This window comes from Pelecanus crispus, chromosome 4 (assembly GCF_030463565.1).
Source record: "Pelecanus crispus isolate bPelCri1 chromosome 4, bPelCri1.pri, whole genome shotgun sequence".
Taxonomy (NCBI): domain Eukaryota; kingdom Metazoa; phylum Chordata; class Aves; order Pelecaniformes; family Pelecanidae; genus Pelecanus; species Pelecanus crispus.
Window position 1 is genome coordinate 1303150 of NC_134646.1, and position 18262 is coordinate 1321411.

At 47.9% G+C, this 18262-nt stretch overlaps 1 protein-coding gene across 1 annotated transcript; it reads right to left on the bottom strand.

Annotated features, from left to right (window-relative positions):
* Window positions 1-2840: 2840 nt before the first annotated feature.
* On the bottom strand, window positions 2841-3764 carry LOC142593481 (permeability factor 2-like). The gene is made up of 4 exons (XM_075709793.1): window positions 3701-3764; window positions 3446-3572; window positions 3286-3366; window positions 2841-2859 (listed from the first exon to the last, which is right to left on the bottom strand). The coding sequence occupies exons 1-4, from the start codon at window positions 3762-3764 to the stop codon at window positions 2841-2843; spliced, it is 291 nt and encodes a 96-aa protein (XP_075565908.1).
* Window positions 3765-18262: the final 14498 nt, after the last annotated feature.

Consider the following 18262-nt stretch of genomic DNA (forward strand, 5'->3'; position numbering starts at 1 on the left):
GATGAAAGGCAAGGTTTGTCTTTTTCTCACTAATAAAAAGGGAAATACAGTCTAACAGAGGGCAAAAATGCAAAGAGGAAACAGTCTGTTAGCATAAATTTTGAGAAGGAAAATGTTCTTGGGGAAGACAGTAAATAATCACTCCACCTCACTTAGCACTGTGGACTATGGGGGAAAACTCTTGAGTATTTTTGTCTGACAAATAGTATCCCCGCCACCTGGAAGCTGCTGGTTTTCCTTACAGCCAGATTTCACGATACGACTGAGCCAATACGCTTACTCAGTTAAATACCTTCAGCTTCGAGGTAGTTCATATCATGACCCAGTGGAATGGCCAGTTGGGTATAGAATATCTGTCACTTGAGTCATTTTGTGATTTCATAATATGCAGTTGATCTTAGTAGATGTGTGTGTGTACATATATAGAGAGAGAGTTGTCATATTGTAAAATCCACCCTTTAATAGATACTCTATTTCTTTAATTATATACATATATGTAAGTAACCCCTCCCACTCTCCATTGCTTTTTGGCATGTAGCTTTGTCCAGCGTACACTCTCCCCTAATTTCTTCTCTCTTTAATGTTTGCAAAGTCGCATAATTGGATTGTTTTTCTCAGATGCAGGACATCTTTTTAGCTGTTTACTACTCTACATTTCTGTACTCATCTGATGGATATGTCAGGCAAAATAAATTCTTTTCCCTAGAAAGGTTTTTAATATAGTAAGACTTTTTCCCTTCAAGAGCAACAGTAGGAAGGTGGTATCACTAAAAAAAAAAAAAATAATTTCTCCTTTTCTGAGTGATGTAACACTTTCTCCTAACCACAGCAGCCTAAATCTTGGACTTATATCTAGGCATTAAAATTAAAATTCTGGCATTACAGAGAGAAAAGCTATTTTATACATCAAGAAGTTTTCAAAATTCAGTTAAGATTTTTCTCTGTGTCCACAACATGAAAAAGTTACATCCAATTACTTGCTAGGTGAAGAGGAAGAAATAAGGAAGAAGGACATGTTGTTCATGTGCATTTGCTTTTAGAGAAAAGCTAGACTGTGTTATGAGGGTGAGCCAGCTTTCTTCAGGTGTCACAGCAGAACACTGTATGGCTCTTAGTTGTGTCAACAAGGCCAGGATATGGTTATACCTTCAGATAAGGTTCTATCGAAGCAAACAGCAGAGCAAACAGCAATTGATTTTTCTGTCACTAAGAAAGTACTGTGTACCTAGTGATTGAAGATATTGTTTGCACTGTGCACTAAAAAAGAATCCAGAGGCGATTCTTCGCTTTAAAAGGTGTCAGGGCTCTTTGTTACAGCTGGGACCTGGACAATCTCTTTTTCTGGAAACACATTTACTGTTGTAAACTGTCATGATTTCTTACCGCAGCAGACACCGTTACTCCTTCCCACCACACTTAACTTGAAACACAGCCCACTTTAAGCCAGAATACAAGTTCCTGCAGGTTGCAGGGGCTTACTTGGATTCAATACGTCCATCCTGGGGTTAACCTCTCTTCACATTGGCAGCTCCGACTGAAGGGTTTAAGTAACATGCCTCTGAATCTGAAAGCGTGTTTGCTCAGCACAAAGCGTCCCCGACACTTCAGAGGGGGCTGGACCGCGGGTGTGCCCAGGAGCCCCTGCGCGCCCACAGAGGTCACTGCTTCCCAGCTAGCCAAACTGACGCAGGGACGCAGGTCCATCTTAACGCAGAATTCACCAAAAAACCCAGTGTATTTTTCAACAAGAAAACATTTTTATTGCATTATGTCTCATTACATTATCATTTCATGATAAATCCACCTTTTTACATAAATACATTTTTCCAAAGCAAAATAAGGAAAATTACTTATTCTATATGAATTATGACAGTATGTCATACAACTAGACATAAAATATCTAAGCCTCTTCAGAACATTTACTGTTCCTTTACATCTTGTGTATAAATACCAAATAATGAAATGTAAACTCATTTAAAAACAAACTGACCCCAACATTATCTTGTTAGAAACCAAAACAATCTCGGCATGAAACCCCACAATTTCATGGAAATTCTTAAACTGTCATAAGTACTGAATGGAGTGAGACTTCAGGAGTAAGCTTTCTGTAATTTCATTGTGCAGTACCTTGTGCAAAAAAATCCCAGGCATTCTGCAGTAAATGCTAGCAAGTTATAGTGGGGAAAAAAGATTTAGCAAAACATTCTGAGCCCAACGCTCATTTAGGCACCTGAGGCAGCAGATTGAGCATGGGAGCACAGTACCGCGCTGGCTGCAACCAGTTTTTATTACTCTGTGTTCCCAAACGGGCACTAAAATGCACTCAGACTTAGCGATCTTGTGATTCCTACCGGAAGCACTGCCCACCCTCACCAACACCGCCCGCTCAGACTCTGCGTATCGGACTATCTGCAGGCATTTGCCCAATGGTGTCCGTGACAGAACCATCTTCTTTTCGGGTATTAATGCTATTTATAAGGGCTTGTTGGCAAATAGCATTTGAAGGGAAGGAGCTTGCACAAAGGTGGGGCTACTCAAATTGTGAGAACTGCAGCGAGGTCGCCGAGAGGTGCCTAGCAAAGCCTATGCTGTCTTATCAAGGGGATTCAATCACTTCAGCTCAGCCAATAAATACATACGTAGGAATAGGTAATAATAAATATGAGGGGAGGGGAGGGGGAGGAAGGGGGAGGGGAAAACACACAACAGGGACTGAACATAGAACAGCTGGTCTACAAACTCATCAAAACTTGGGAGTCGGGCTATTATCTTCTTCCAGCATCCATTTCCCGGTATCTTCTGGCAAACACAGGTAGCTTCATTTGGAGATGTTTCTTCCCTCAGAGCTGGTTATGGGTACTGCAACAGGCAGAATTCAAATTATAAAGCCAGTCAGGAAATCTTTCCCTCAGTCTTCTTGCATGCCCCAGACGGGCATCCCATGGCGCATGTGTCTTCCGGAAAAGATGCCTGATGGTGATGGTGGACCACGCTGGCCCGGAACTGTGGCTAGATTTGCATTTAATCAGGCATTTTCTGTGGATACTCTACCTGACCCGATGCGTTTTCTCTTGACAACACAGAAGCCACTTCTTGGGCAAGTTTGTGGCACAGCCAAAGGGATCTCCCCACAGAAATCACTGGCAGAACGTGGCTCGTTATCCCCGCGACACGCACCCGGGTCTCAAGCCCGGCCAGGAGCTCCGCCGGCCTCCCAACGGGCTCGCCATGGCGCGCATCCCCATCCCCGCACGGAAAGCGCCGGGTGCCCGGGCCCCCCGGTACCTGCTGATCCTGGCGAGGATGAGCTTGACCCAGGGTGCGGCGGGGCTCAGGCAGACCGTCTGCCCGCTCTTGGTCGTGGCTCTGCGGGGCGAGGGAGGGGGTGAGGCCGGCGGCGGGGCCGGGCGGGGGTCGGGGGTCGGGGCGGGGGCCGGGCACTTACATGACCTCGGGCACGGCGCAGTGCGGCCCCTCGGCGATGAGCTCCAGGCGGGCCAGGCGGCGCGGCGGGATCACCTCGGCCACGGTGCGCGGGCAGCGGCAGCGCAGCTCCCCGGCCGGCGGCGCGCCTGGAGCGGGGAGGCGGCGCTGAGCCTCGGCCCCGGGCCCCCCGCTGCCGCCCCCCGGCCCCCGGCCCGCCCCGCCCCGGCCCCCGGCCCCCGGCCCCCGGCCCCCGGCCCCCGCCCGGCCCGCTTACCCCGGCAGAGCGCGGCGGCCAGGAGCGGGAGGAGGAGGAGGGCGAGGCGGAGGTGCGGGCTCATGGCTGGTGCTGGCGGCGGGGGTGCTGCGGGAGCCGCTCTGCGGGCCCCTTGCCCGCCGGGGCTTTTATCTCCCGGCGGGAGCTGCCGGGCAGGAGAAGCGTGATTCACACGCCGTCACGCATCTTTCTCCCCTCCCTGCACAGCCTCGGGCGGCCGCTGCTCACCCTCTTCCCTGCCTGTGACCCGCCCGGTCGGCACGGCACGGCACGGCACGGCACGGCGCGGCACTGCTCTGCGGGGTGCGTGAACGGGCTGCGGGGTCGGGTTCCGTGCCCCGGGCAGTCTCCCTGCCCCGCTGCCCCTGGCCGGAGGGGTCTGCTCAGCCCGCTCCACTCACCGGCGAGCCCAGCAGTGCCGGGGAGCCGGCGGTGGCACTCATACAGCAACGGCCTGTCGTTTAGACACCAGAATTTGGAGGTTAAATTTAGCCCAGCCCAAGTTTCCTTGAAGTTTGTAAGCCTGAAAGATGCTAGTGCAAACCGATACATAAAATCCTTTGTCTTTTGCATCTAGGGATGAGCTGACGTTAATTTTAGCACCTGGGTTTCACTGCCAAGCACGCAGTAATTTCATTGTGGATTTAGTTGCTAGCCGAAAAGCAAAGAGCCCTGAATGTTATGAAAGGAGTGAGTGGTAGGGGCCCTCTCCAGCCGGCTGGAAAGATGTCAAGGCTTAAAGTCTGCCAGAGGATCCAGGGATGCCTCTGAGCAGCAGGTGCAGTCCAGATGTGTCACAGCCATCCCACCCTTTCTTCCCAGACCTTGGAGATCATGCATTGCTTTCTTTCAGTCCTCCAGCTTTTCTTTGGACTGCTCTTGTGCTTGCTGGGGCAGTGAAGAGTGATTAAACTTTTTCCCCTAAGATCTTACCAAAGATGTAATAATTGCGTTGTTTTTTTTTTCCTTGGTCTGGGCCACAAAAGAACCAATTCGATATTAGGCAATGGATACCTCATTTCTTTTAACTTGGGCAGGGGGAGATGGCAATACAGACAGATTTATTAGTGCAGTGTCTGCGAGCTTGTAAATCAACTCTCTGCTTAACTGTAAAATATTCTCAGGAAGAGGGAAGCTGAGAACAGAGATAAATGTGTTCACAATTAGTCTGTCAGGTATTTCCCTGCACGCTGACCAGTTTGACTGCCTTGCCATTAATGAGCTGACTTTTCTCCTCTTGGAGCCAGGTGTGAACTCACCGATCTGGGCATTGCCAATGCAGTCTATGTGGCTCTAGGTCCAGCAGATCTGTCAGCCTTGGGGCACTTGACTATTTCTCACTTTTGCCGCCGCACAGGAAGTTATGGAAGCGCTAAAGTAACCAGGAGGGGAAGCTCTCAGAGCAGTGGGGGTTTGTATTTCTCTCCAAAACACCTGCCTCTCACCATGCTCAGTCTGCCAAAGGGTAGGGAGCAAATACCTAACTCCTACCCGTTTAGAATTCCTTCTGGATTGCTCATGAGTTTTCTGAAAGAACTACAGGTTCTAGCTCAGTAGGCAAGCACCAACTATCAAACGCTAGGCTGGATGCTAGTCCTTGCTCCACAATGCCAAAACTCAGCTACAACCCTGCCTATTGTGCAATTTTTTTATGAGGTGCCTAGGGAAAAATGACATTTTCATGCTGAGAATCCTGTTTCTCCAATACAAAAATATTCAGAGTAGAACCTGAAGTGATACGCTAGGTGTGCCGGATGCAAAGGGATCATAAAGACATGGACTAGCTTTAAAATGTAAGGAATATAGTCTCTGTGAACTGTGTTCTGGCTTTTTTCTCCCCATGTTTTCAGTTCCCCCCACACCCCCGCCCCCTATATAAACGAACGTTTCCTGGCTTGTGGCTGTTTATAAGATATGGCATTATGTGCTGGCTTTTGTTTATTTGGGAAAATCTTTCCTGTGCTATCAGTTTGTTTTTCTTTTTGTGGCCGTGTTCTGTGCAAACAAGCTTTCTGCTTTGGAAAGTGCCAGCTCAATAGCAGCCTGGTTCTGGATGCAGTCATTTTGGTTTTCAGGGTAAAGACTTCACTTGTTGCATGAAGTCCTCATCACACTGACGTCAATGGCAACTTAGATGAAGCCGGCTTTTCATCGCAGACTTCAGTTGTCACTTTAAGTAGAGCAGGTATAGAAGAACAATTGGGGCTGACCTGCGTTTTACCCCTTTTTTGAGCAATTCATGGAGGGCAGCAGTGGCTGAGCTCTTAGAAAATTGCTGCAGATGGTACATTAAGGGCCTGTCTCACGGAGGAAAAGGATTTCTCTGTTTGAGAGCGGCCAATGCCTTGTGTCACGTAGAAATCTGCATTAACAGAGCATACTTTATTAGAGTAGCTACTTCAGTCTCATCCAAATCTCTCAGCAGGAATTTATGTCCAGGAATAGGCTGAGCTAAATGAGATATATAGCAACATCAGTGATTGCATCATCTTGGCAGTTAAACATGCAAGTGGTAAAACAGCAGCGACAAACTCCCCATACAGTGAGAAACTCCTTGGTGGGCCTTCTATTGTGTGGGTTTCAAACTATCATCTGCAGCAACAGGATCTTAAAATACATTGCTTTCCTCTGCCTTCTCAAACACCTGGAAAGCCGCTTCCTAGTCTTTTTTTGTCTCCAGTGGGAGATTTCATAAAAAATAATCGAGAGGGCCTTCAAAAAAAACAACCTACCTTCAAGTAAAGCTATGCTTCTTGTGAACGGGAAAAGTTTCCATCTTTTTAGTAGAACAGCCATGTTCAAAATCTAGAGGACAGGTGTTTGTGGGATTTGGAACTTAATCTGTTCAGGGCTCATGAAATCAACTGGACAACGTGCCCATGTTCTCCTGGGCCTAGCACCGCCTCCTTGTGCCAATAGAGCTTTTCAAAGCAATCTATTTTATTCTTCAACTAGGAGAAATTAATTCACATACATTCATTTGCCACCGACGGGTCTTGATGTGGGTTATAACATGATTCAGCATTAATTCAGCAGATAAGCTGTTAAGGCATCTTGCTTTTAAAGGGAGATCTGAGTGCTGAGCGGCTCATAACAATAAAATAATGATGTGTCGGGGAGGCAGAAACTCACTGCAGAAAGAGGTGAAGAACCTCTGAGATTGCTTCACCATGCCAAAAAGGAAATACACTTCAATCAGCAATGTGGCTTGTTGACAAATATGTAACATCTGCAGTGCTTGTGAAGAAGCTTATTTGCTCAGTCATTTTCCTGTGATGTAATTAACCATTTTGTTTGACGTTCACAAGAACATTTATTGATGGGCTAGAATGTCTTCATTCTCTGACATATCAGACCCCTCAACAGCTGGCCTGACCTTTAGCTCACGCTGGAGTTTTGGGAAAGTCTTGTGCAAATACCCTCCATACCAACAGAGCGAGGAAACTCGGGATGTACGAAGACTCGAAGAAATGTCTCATGTGCCCAGGAGCGTTGCTCAGTCACTTCCCTTTAAGCTGTGCTAGACTAACCCTATACAGCTGGCTCCGTCAGGGTGCACTCCGTGCAGAATTATCAGGACCATGTTTTAGAAAAAAAGGCAATAAAAAGTCAGATGAGCATCATTTATTCTGTGTCTGTCCCTGTGTAACAAGAACACCTCGTGCTGTTTGCTCTGGTGCTCAGAATATCCTGCAACTATTCCTTTGTATTGGAGCCAATACAATAATCTTTAATGAAGGCTCTGACTAGGAGGCAGCTGAAATTATGAATATGTGATCCACACTGTCACTTCTAGATAGACTCAACAAAGTTAAGAGGAAAATAATTCAGGATCATCCCAAAGGAATGAACTCTTTCAAAGATTATGCCCTGGGCGATTAGCTGAATTTTGCAATTGGGATCAGCCCAACCTCCTGGCCAGACTTTTCCGGCTACGGGAAGATTACACTCCCTTTTCCAATTAACACAACCAGTTGGTCACACTTGGTCATTAGTTACTGGTGAGAGATAAGAGGGGCTGACTGGTCCGCTGCCAGTTAGCGTGATGAAAGGCCGCAGGTATGCTTTCCTCTTGCACTGGGGCCTCCTGGAAGTAGGGATAAGAAAGGGAGGCAGATCACGTCATTTTCTTATGCCAGTGAGTATGAATCAGGGAAGCCCAAGGAGAAGGAGTAACTTGAAAAGAATTTATCTGTGCTGTGATGAGGTTAGTGTGTCAATAGGTCTATCTGATGACACGAAGAGAACAAGAACACGTGTCGTAACATAAGGAAAATGTGCGATCTGCACAGCTCATCCTGCCGCTCCGCATGGATGGTTATTTTTAGGAAATTGAAGGAAGGCCCAATAACATTAACCTCTCCTTGACACTGACATGGTAGACCTGACCCTTGCTCCCACTGGGTGAGGAGTATTGCAATGGATGGTTAAGGTGCTTTGAGCAAACAAGTAGCAGAACTGATAAAACTGGTTTTCAGTGGACTTGAGTTTTGCGATTGGATTCTCTGATGTCTAATTAGGTACACAATCCAACCAAGGAACTTCCCCCAATTAAGGCACTCATAACTTCTCCTTCTCCCTCTGCCTTAGGTTCTCTAGCGTTTTATGGAAGTGTGTTATGTGCTTACATTGCAGTCTTTTCCTCAGTGCGAGCACAATGGCAATTTCTACAGCTACCCGTAGACTTTCAGAAAACATCTAGAAAGCGAGTATCTTTGATCCTAATACTTTGAAAATGCCAACACTCAGAAGTTGCCAGGGGAACAATCAAGGCAGCTTCATCACATAATAGACTTTACTTACTAAGAGAACCAGGCTAGGTGCTGCCAAACAGACATGGAACTGGATTTCAGTACTGTTCCACTCCCAGGCGGTCATCCAAAGAAAGCAATCGTATTTGCAGAATAGCTGTGCAGACAGAAGATCCCCATGTTGTCTGTGGCAGCTACAGACGTGTAGCAGGGGTAATGTGAAAAGGACACCCAGCCATTCCGGACCTATTTGAATATGTGTGTACTGAGGAGATGGGGGTGTGGAGGTGGAAAGAAAGATGCTCTGATGAGGACAAAAATGCTGAAATCATGCTGCTGCTCTCAAAGCGAGTTGAGAATCACTGTCAAGCTTGTGCTCTCCCTCAGTTTGTCCTTCACAGTCTCCTCTGGCCACCTAGAAGTGCCGCAGTAGCCACAGGGTTCCAAAGGTCACCGAGGGACTGCTGGGACAGCCACATCTCTTTGCTCCACCAAACAGCTTTGGAAATCTGCCCACTTTGCTTCTCTGTTGTGAACTTCCTCATCTCCAGCTCAGTCCTAGGTGCGTGTGGACCAAAGGAGCCATTCTTCCCCAAAAAAGGCTTCCACAGCTTAGTCACAGAAATCTGTATGAGCTGGGAAAGGCAACGTCAGGTGTTGCAAACAACAGATACTGCAGTACATCCGCACGACTCTGATTGCACATCTGCAGGGTGGATTTTTCACTGGAACCACCAGGCAATTTGCAAAGCAAGTTCTGTAGACACTTTAAATTCCATGTTCCCAACAACTTCCCTTTTATTAAGGAGAATATCCAGCCTGGTCATGTTTTTCACAGAGGCTGGGAATTAACTTTATGAAGCCACCGCAAATGTCGGCATGTCCTGTATTTACTTAGGAGAGAGTTTGCCCGAGGAACATATTAGCAGCAGGCTAACCCGGGCTGAAGTACAGGTAGCATTGCGCTTGCTTTACCGACAGCCTACCACCTCCTGCTGCGTTTTCATGGAGAATGTGTTAGAAAAATACATTGTGAAAATAGCGTTGCTCCTTTGCAGCGGTGAAATGACAGAAGCATGTCGGTAGACAGAAAGAGCCTCTTAGGCTTGAGAAACCCCAGAAAATCACGCAGCTTCACATTTCAGCTAGCATCAATCTGATAATGGCAACGCAGTTACGTTATCTGACCTCCACGCCATCCAGACCGCAGCTTGCTGGCTTCACTCAGCCTAAACCCGCTCAGACCCCCTCCCTGCCCTTGGCCTCCGAGGGGTCTGCCAAAAAGTCAGGGTTTCTTCTCAGCCTCTCCAAGTGGCAGCACTAGCTCATTTCAGGCACGGCAAGAGGACAGAAGGGTAAAACGTTTTCTTGTAACCTTGCTAAGAGAAGCTCTAAGCCGTTTGGCCATATGAAACCTGTCCTTTTCCTCATTTCAAAAGGAACCAGGAACTGGCACAAATATTTAAGGGGATGCGTGGGAAAGAGTTGTTTCCTTGCTCCCCATGCCATTGTTTCTAGCCCGGTTTTCGACTTTGAGGTGACTGCAGGGAAATGGACAAGAGGAAAATGGAGCCCTGGCGTTTTTCACATCAGCTTCCCACATAATTTCATTTCCCTGCAGATGGGACCAAATAAAAGGGGCTCAGTCCCACTGCTCTCAGTCCAGAGCTCCCATTAAGGCAAAGGAATGCTGAGGATGGCAGTTTTGGAATGGGGAAAGTATATCGATGGGCACAACTTATACAAGCCATTAACTAAACAGACAAGGTTTGATGTTGTAAGATCTTTTATGTTAACGCATGGAAACAGACACAGAGCAAGTGTATCTACAGATTTGGGTTATGAAAAGCAAAACTCTGTAAGTAGCAAGGGAACATTTCTTAATTCGGAAACATGGATAGTAATAAAAACAGTAGGAAAAAATCTTCCATTTGATTTACAGAAACTTGTTACAGTTATTCTGGATGTTTGATGGCACCTCTCTACACAATAACTATGCATCTATAGCTATGAGGGTTTCTTCAGCGTTTTGGAAAATGAGTAGATGAATAGAAATCATATAGTATCACCATGATGACATTTATATACTAGTATTTGAAAGTGGTTTAGATCCCCCTTCTTTTTAATTTTCTGCTGGACAGAAATATGAAGAGCAGCGGAAACTGCGTATACAGAATTCCAAAAGGAATTTGGACTAGAATAAATAAATATCCATCAACACAACAGCACATTTACTTATCTATAAGTTTATATAAATTATGACATTATGCCATATAAAAAAAAGACATCACATGTCTAAGGTTGCAAGGAGGAAAACCCAGCAGCTCCCTCACAACGCAAAGGCACGAGGCAAGCAGGGCTGCGCGTACCAGGAGTTGTGGCAGGAGAAGGGAACCAGAGGTTGCCGGTGAACGGGCGCTGCCGAGTTACCCTTCGGCTCTGGCGCAGCGGGCCGCACCGCTTTCCCACAGTAGCTGGGAAAGTTTTATTCCAGGCGTGCAGCTGTACGATGTGCAAAGGAAAACGACGACGTGTTTTGGGAGGCAGCAGTTCCCTTCTTCTCTACTCAGAGCTGCTGCGGGGAATAAGTGTTTCTATGCGAGTTACTCAAGTCCTTACAAAGGCGTGTAGCGTGGAAATACACCTCGTGCCGACGCAGAAGCCTCAGCAGTGGTTTGCTGGTGCTGGAGCCCAGGCACATTTTTTCCTGTGAAAGAATTCAGGATATTCCCTGTACCTTTACTCCTGCCGGACACCCCAAACGCACGGTCTTAAGGGCAGTAAATTAGTAGAGCACTTTGAATTGTGCTTTTCAGACAGCGTACGAATCGCAGATACATCTTACATGGAACTTGCAATATATAAATAAATACAATCTGATGTCGTTAAATAAAGCCCCCAGTGACTGAGGCTGAGCTCAAACGCAGTGCGAGTCAGGAGAAGAGAGCCCCCGGAGCCCCAGGCTCAGCGTCGTCTCCCCTCCAGCGACGTCCTTGCCCCGCTCAATTCTTCTGCGTGGAGCTGAAAGCAGAGGGCCGGGATCAGCACCGCCCGCAGCCGGCCCGGCTGGGGCGGGGAAGGGGCTGTGCCCCCGGTACCTGCTGATCCTGGCGAGGATGAGCTTGACCCAGGGCGCGGCGGGGCTCAGGCAGACCGTCTGCCCGCTCTTGGTCGTGGCTCTGCGGGGCGAGGGAGGGGGTGAGGCCGGCGGCGGGGCCGGGCGGGGGTCGGGGGTCGGGGCGGGGGCCGGGCACTTACATGACCTCGGGCACGGCGCAGTGCGGCCCCTCGGCGATGAGCTCCAGGCGGGCCAGGCGGCGCGGCGGGATCACCTCGGCCACGGTGCGCGGGCAGCGGCAGCGCAGCTCCCCGGCCGGCGGCGCGCCTGGAGCGGGGAGGCGGCGCTGAGCCTCGGCCCCGGGCCCCCCGCTGCCGCCCCCCGGCCCCCGGCCCGCCCCGCCCCGGCCCCCGGCCCCCGGCCCCCGGCCCCCGCCCGGCCCGCTTACCCCGGCAGAGCGCGGCGGCCAGGAGCGGGAGGAGGAGGAGGGCGAGGCGGAGGTGCGGGCTCATGGCTGGTGCTGGCGGCGGGGGTGCTGCGGGAGCCGCTCTGCGGGCCCCTTGCCCGCCGGGGCTTTTATCTCCCGGCGGGAGCTGCCGGGGAATTCCCGGGCGCGGAGCGGAGCCCCGGGGGGTGTGCCTGGCAGCGCTCCCCATCTCCCTTGCCTCGGGCCAGGCGGGGCGGGCTGGAAGCCCCGCTCGCCCCTTTCCGCCGCCCGGTGCCGGGCCTGAAGGAGCCGGGCAGGGAGGGAGCGGGCGGGGCGGGTGCCTGCCCCGGGAGGCTCCGCGGCTTGCTGTGCTCAGGTGCCGGCAAGGGGGAAGCTCGGCACCGCACGGTGCTCTGCGCTGCACCTCGAGGAGGCTCACCCCATTCTCTGCAGGGAGCCGAGGCTCTTTTGGGGGCATCGGGGTCTGCTTTCAGGTCGTCTCGGTGCAAGGTGCTGAGCCGAAGGGGAGATTGGGCTCTAGAGCTTGCCTTGCTGCCTAACCCCGGGCAGCTACGCACAGTGGGGGTTGCTCCCCTGAGCACCCCTTTCTTCACCTGCCTTTTGAAAACTCAAAATCTATGTTTCCTGCAACTAGGAGACATGCAAATTTCCATACCTACGCTCCACTAATACAAGCCTACTGTTCCGCGCCTCTGCAGAGATAGGTCACTCTCTTTGTCTTCATGACTGTCAAGGCATTTTGCTAACTTTTGTATATAAACCAGTGAAAAAGCAGTTTTCTGGGAGCTTTTGAAGAAAATTAGATGCAGTCTTCCTGAGCTTTATTTACACATAGGTTTAGTTCCCTTATGGTCAAAGCACTTTCTTTTGTAATTAGTTTCGGTATGAAACATGATTTTGCACATCTTTTTTTTGCAGCTAGTCCTTTTTCTCTCTTCCACAGGTACTTGTGAACATGAGTGGAGTTCAGTAAATCGAATTGTTCCTGGGTCAGGCTGCCACGTGTCTTGCCCCAACAGCTCAAACGCCTTGTGTATCCCTAAAGCTTCTAGGTCAGTTTTTTTGTACGACGTCTCACATGTTGCTTTGATTTATGACATGTTGGTGGCTATGCCAGAATTTAAGATTTGCAAGCGTGTTCTCAGATCTCCCTCCCCCTGCAACTTTCTAATCTTTATTTACTTAATAAATATTTCTTTGCTGTAGTATATACATCTGCAACTTTAAGCACTAATGCAAGGTAATACCAGTCAGATTTCAGTGGGACGTTCCTGGTTTGAGAAGGAGAGGCCTGCTCATGAATCATTATCAGAATGACTTGAAGCCAAGCATGTTATAGTGACTGTTTTGAACTGGCTTGACTTGATTTTCAGGGGAAAATTGGCATTGTTTCCTTCTAAGAAGACTGTCAGCACAGAGGTAGCTTCTTGTAACTAAAGTATGTAGATTATATTTACTTTTTTTTAGAGACAAGCCAAGTAATCATTGTATTATAATGACAGTAACAGGACAGAGCGGGAATTAACTGGGTAAAACTGAACTGGCAGGGATGCCAAGATCGAAAGCAAAATAAGGTGTTTTTAGAAGTAAAAGGATCACAGTACAATAATCCCATTTTCAGATTTACTATCTGAAAATGAAACCAAGTCAGGACTCAAAACAGGTAAGATGTAGCATTTGAATGAGTCCTAGCGAGAGCTTAATTAGGTGGCCACCTGTGGTACACAGAGGCTCTCATTCCTGAACTTTGTCCTCTGTAGATGGGATAGTTGATATGGCTGCTGATTTAGTCTTTCGGGAGATCAGCCATGCAGGAAGATTGTATGTGATAAGCAAATGGGGATTGTCCCATGTAATCAGGAAATATCTAATGACTAATTTGTGCCCCTTTCCAGTTGCGGTTTGGTAATGACACCCTTGGAAGCTGTTGGCTTGTAGCTTGGTCTTAAAAAGAAGTCACATGATCTCTCTGTCCTGCTCTGTCGTTCCCCACCTCCCCATTTTCACCCCTCCAGTCAAGCTTGTATCATTTGGCCAACTTCAGAAAGATTTGACGAAGGGCTATTGAGGGATATCAACCAAATTAGTACGAGTTTGTGGAGAGCCAGTGCTGGGTGCAGGGAGCATCAGACCAGCACTGCCGTTGGGGGAAAATCTGCAGCGTAAGCTGTGCCCTTTCCACCTTGCCAGCTGGCCAGTCCAGACGTTCCTGCTTGCAGCCAGTGCTTAGCTTGGAGCTTAGCTTAGCTACCTCCTGCGCTGCCCCTCGTCCAGCTGTTTAGGTATGGTTAGAACATGAAAAACGGTGGGCAAATGTGGGGTGGCTTATGTGGCCTTGGGGAGAAATGGAGAGGTTACAAGAGAAGCAGCTATGGACTGTAGCCTACTAGAGGACGTAGAGGTTGTGCAGGAGTCCGGAGGGTGTTACAGTGAGTAGACTGGAAGAAGCATACATCTTTAAATCTCAGCCTGTTACCTTCCCGTGAGTCATATGGCGTCTCCCTTTTTTTTCCCCAGTTAAAAACTAAATAATTATTTTTAATGAAAACTAATTCTCCACTGATAGCTATATGAAATTATGCATAAAGCTGATGCATCATGTAATTTCGGCTTCCGTGTTCAAGACAAAACTTTGTAGCAGAGGTGCTTTTCCAGGCTCTATTCTTGCAGCCTGACTCACCCTTCTAAGTAGTCATAGTAGTAGTAGGCCCCAGTAAGTAGTGTTGCATGGTTTTTTTGAAGCCAGTAGAGTGGCAACTGAAGAAGTTGGAGCCAGGGAGAGGCAGGGGCATAGTTTCCTTGAAAACTAGAGAGATTCCTTAAGAAAACCATAAGAAACACGGCTGTTAAGAATAGACAGTTGCCCACAGGTGCTTAGGGGCACCCATTAAGCAGAAAAGTTAGAAACCTTGCCTGGGATCCCTTAATATCCCTTGAGAGTGTAGGGATGGAGCCACCATTCCCTCCAGGCTATAGCACCAGGAGCACCGCACTGTGAGTTCCCGGTATGGCTGCCCCAAGGAAGCGGCGCGTTCTTTGCAGGACAACACTAATGAACGCAGATTTTATTTGCATAATATGTGCATTACTATGATGATAGGAACACACACACTCGAGCGACCTTAATCTGTGGGTATCAGTTATTCCACCCTCATAGACCTCTGTGTGTCTGTAACTGCTTTTCTCCTAAACATAGCCCTCACAAGCTGAACAGCAAAACTGAGGCTTACGCTCTATAACCAGGAAGAAGGATTTGCTGAGCTGAAGCAAACTGAGGCAAAAAACAGTTAGGATGATGCACAGATAATCCAGCGCAACTCATTGAAACTATCATTAGCAGACCCATCTCTGAATAAATGTGGAGAGCAGATCTGTTGAGTAAGAAATTGTCACTCATACACAGTCAGATTACGTGTTGTTCTTGGAGAGTACACATGAGTAAGGACAATTTACGTGACAGCGCTCTGTTTTATGCTTGGATGACTGTTCACAGTATCTGAACTGTCAGACTCATTCCACAGTGCTTACTGCTGAGGAAATTCCAGAAGAAGTCTCCTGGGGTCTGAAGTGTGAGGCTGTTTTGGACGCGGAGCAGCAATGTGTGAAACTCGTCAGTCAGCTCTCCAGCAGAGGCATGTGCTGAGATGAGCAGTAGTCAGAGAGGCCGCGAACAGGCTGAGATGATGCAGGAGGCATTACAGAGCTTGGTCCTGTGAGTCGGTACTCGCACAAACAGCGCTGGCACGAGGGAAATGGGTATCTCTGGGAGTATTTCAGAAGGCAAGTCCACCTGCCTGAGCGAGGCTCTGTACCTGCAGCCTTCCAGATCACCTCTAGCTGGCGGGTTGGCTCTCTTCAGTCCCGATGACAGCAGCAACAAGCCTGAGCTGTAGATGAACTCTCCTGGATTTTACCCTTTCCTCTGGCTGCCCTCACCACCTTTGGCACATTTCCTTTAGAAAGTAAGGAAAAGACGGGGAACAGATAGCATCACGTCAGCCAGAATTTAGAAAGCTGAGTTCTTCCCTGCCTGCTGCCATATCTCTCTCACTGCAGATAAGTCCGTCATGCATTGGCTGCAGGCAGTACAGATGTGCTTGAGTTAAGTTTAAATTAGTTATCATGAGTGGTGGTGTCAGTATAGCTATGACAGAACTCGCCAAAGCGTTTGTATTTGCCTCGCTGAAGTTTCCATTCAGGTTACCCACCTTGCTTAGGTTCTTCGGTAGGAGCTGCTGCGTGAAGATGCTCTGAAATCCCTCCGTGTCCTCAGCGTGGGCCCCGGGGTTACCGGAGCATAGAAAGCTGTCCCAGCGTAGGCAGGCCCTCAGGAAATGCATACAGAGTATTACCGGCCACATGACTTAATCTTCCTCATGTTATCCAGTTGGTAATTCATTAATTGCAAGAAGTGATTCCGTTGCTTTGTTGCATGCTTCGGCTGCTTGCCTTTCCTCAGCAGGTGTTTGACTTGGCATCTGTGGTGAGAGCATGCATTCACTGGTGGTAGGCACAGAAAAAGCAAAAAGGCAATTAAACGAGAGACAACGTCTCTTTCATTTAAACAAGTGAGGACTTTTCCTAACTGCACAAAAATGAGTTTGGAGGATAAGTCCCAGATACAAGTCTTAGGTCAACTTTTTAACATTGCCTGGAAACCATTTAACCTGGGCAATCTTTGAAGGGGCAGGGGTGTTTCCTCCAGTGCTTTGATGAGCAATGAATTATGCTCTGGTTTGTAAGAGCTAGAAAAATGTCAAGTCACTGCTCCCTATGAGTGCCTACAGTCAGAGGGTACATACTGCAGATATCCCCTCTTACCTTTATTATGATGTTACCTTTTTTTCTATACCAATACCATGTTTCATAGCATTCCCTGGCGATGATAGGGTGCTCTTGCCTAGCACCTGTGACTGCTTCTGTGGATCCTGCTCTGTCATGAGGTACTAACATACAATCATCTCTGCTCTCAGGGAGCCAGTACTGTGGCTTTTCGGTCTCTGGGAAGATTTGCTGAAGGTTGTAACCAAATTTCAATATCATGCTACAGTTTTGTGCAAAATATGTTTTATATCTATCAGATGGTTTTATTTCCTTGAATTTCCTTGTGTGTTTCTCTAGTTTTGAACTGTTTCCAATCCATATTCCCTTGTAAGTAATACCTGAACATGTAGGAAGTGAAGTGTCCCATTGTTCAGCTTGTGTCACAAAGGATCTCACCTCAGTTTTGTCAGCTGCATCGTGGCACACATCACACACTGTTGTGCACTCCTTTCTTTAATACCTCTTGAGATGTTAACATTTGCATTTAAATGATGATCTGTAGCAAACAATGGTCAGTATTTTCTTACCTGTCTTCCTGGATCTTCACCAAATCTTAACATTCTGGAGTCCTTAGGTCTGTCTTTTTCCCCTCAACAGAGTTGGAGGTTCTCCTTTACCTGTGCTCCTTGGCACCAGTAAAAGCATGAACAAACACACTGTTAATAGCTGCAGAAGAATGTGTTTGTATTACTCAGGCATTACCTTAGCAAATATAAAGGGGTGGCTTTGACATCAGTTTGTTTGGTAATCATTTCTCCATTTTTCAGTTTCGAGTTCCAACTTACGTTTTCTGAGATAGCTAATGGGATTGTAGTTACTGCCACACTATTATGACCTTACTTCGTGTAACTCCTGGACATACAACAATTTCAAAAAAGTGCATAAATTAACTGGCTGGTGGTGGACTGACTGGTTTTGATACTTTATAACTAACATATAAGGGCAAGAGGGGCTTCATTTTGAGGATGGGAGCAAATTGTTCAAGAAATTTGTTCTTACCCCCACTGAGGGGGAAGAAGCCCTAGACTTTTTAGTGTCAGGTGTGATCCTAGATAAAGATTACGCCTGGATGACTCTTTCCACCCCCACATAGCTGCTCAGCTGATAAGCCTTTGAGGTCATCACAACTCCTGAAAAGCATAAAGAGCTCCTCTTGGTTTTACCAGCAGCTGAAAACGCTCTGTGCCTTCCGAGCTTCCTGCAGGTTTTTGCCCTTGGATTTGTAAAAACATCAGGAGCAACTCTTTATTCAGAAGGTAGAGTGAATGTTTTGTTGTGGGCTGTTTAGGTCCTGCTTGTCTGCCAGAAGCAGGCAGGTTTTCTGATAGCTGGGACAGATCTTGGTTCTGTGGTTTGCACATTAATACAAGTATAATTATACTGAATATGCAGCTGGCTGCTGCTGTTTCTGCTTGTGTATCTGGTTCTAACATCTGACAGCAGGACTTGGACTTTGCCAGTGCCTTGTACAGGCATGATGT

Bases quoted from the DNA above. Each gene is read 5' to 3' on its own strand.
- LOC142593481 (XM_075709793.1), bottom strand. From the start codon at position 3,764: ATGAGCCCGCACCTCCGCCTCGCCCTCCTCCTCCTCCCGCTCCTGGCC. The intron at 3,573-3,700 runs GTAAGCGGGCCG...TCCCCGCTCCAG, and splicing joins GGCCGCCGCGCTCTGCCGGG to GCGCGCCGCCGGCCGGGGAG. The intron at 3,367-3,445 runs GTAAGTGCCCGG...CTCGCCCCGCAG, and splicing joins TGCGCCGTGCCCGAGGTCAT to AGCCACGACCAAGAGCGGGC.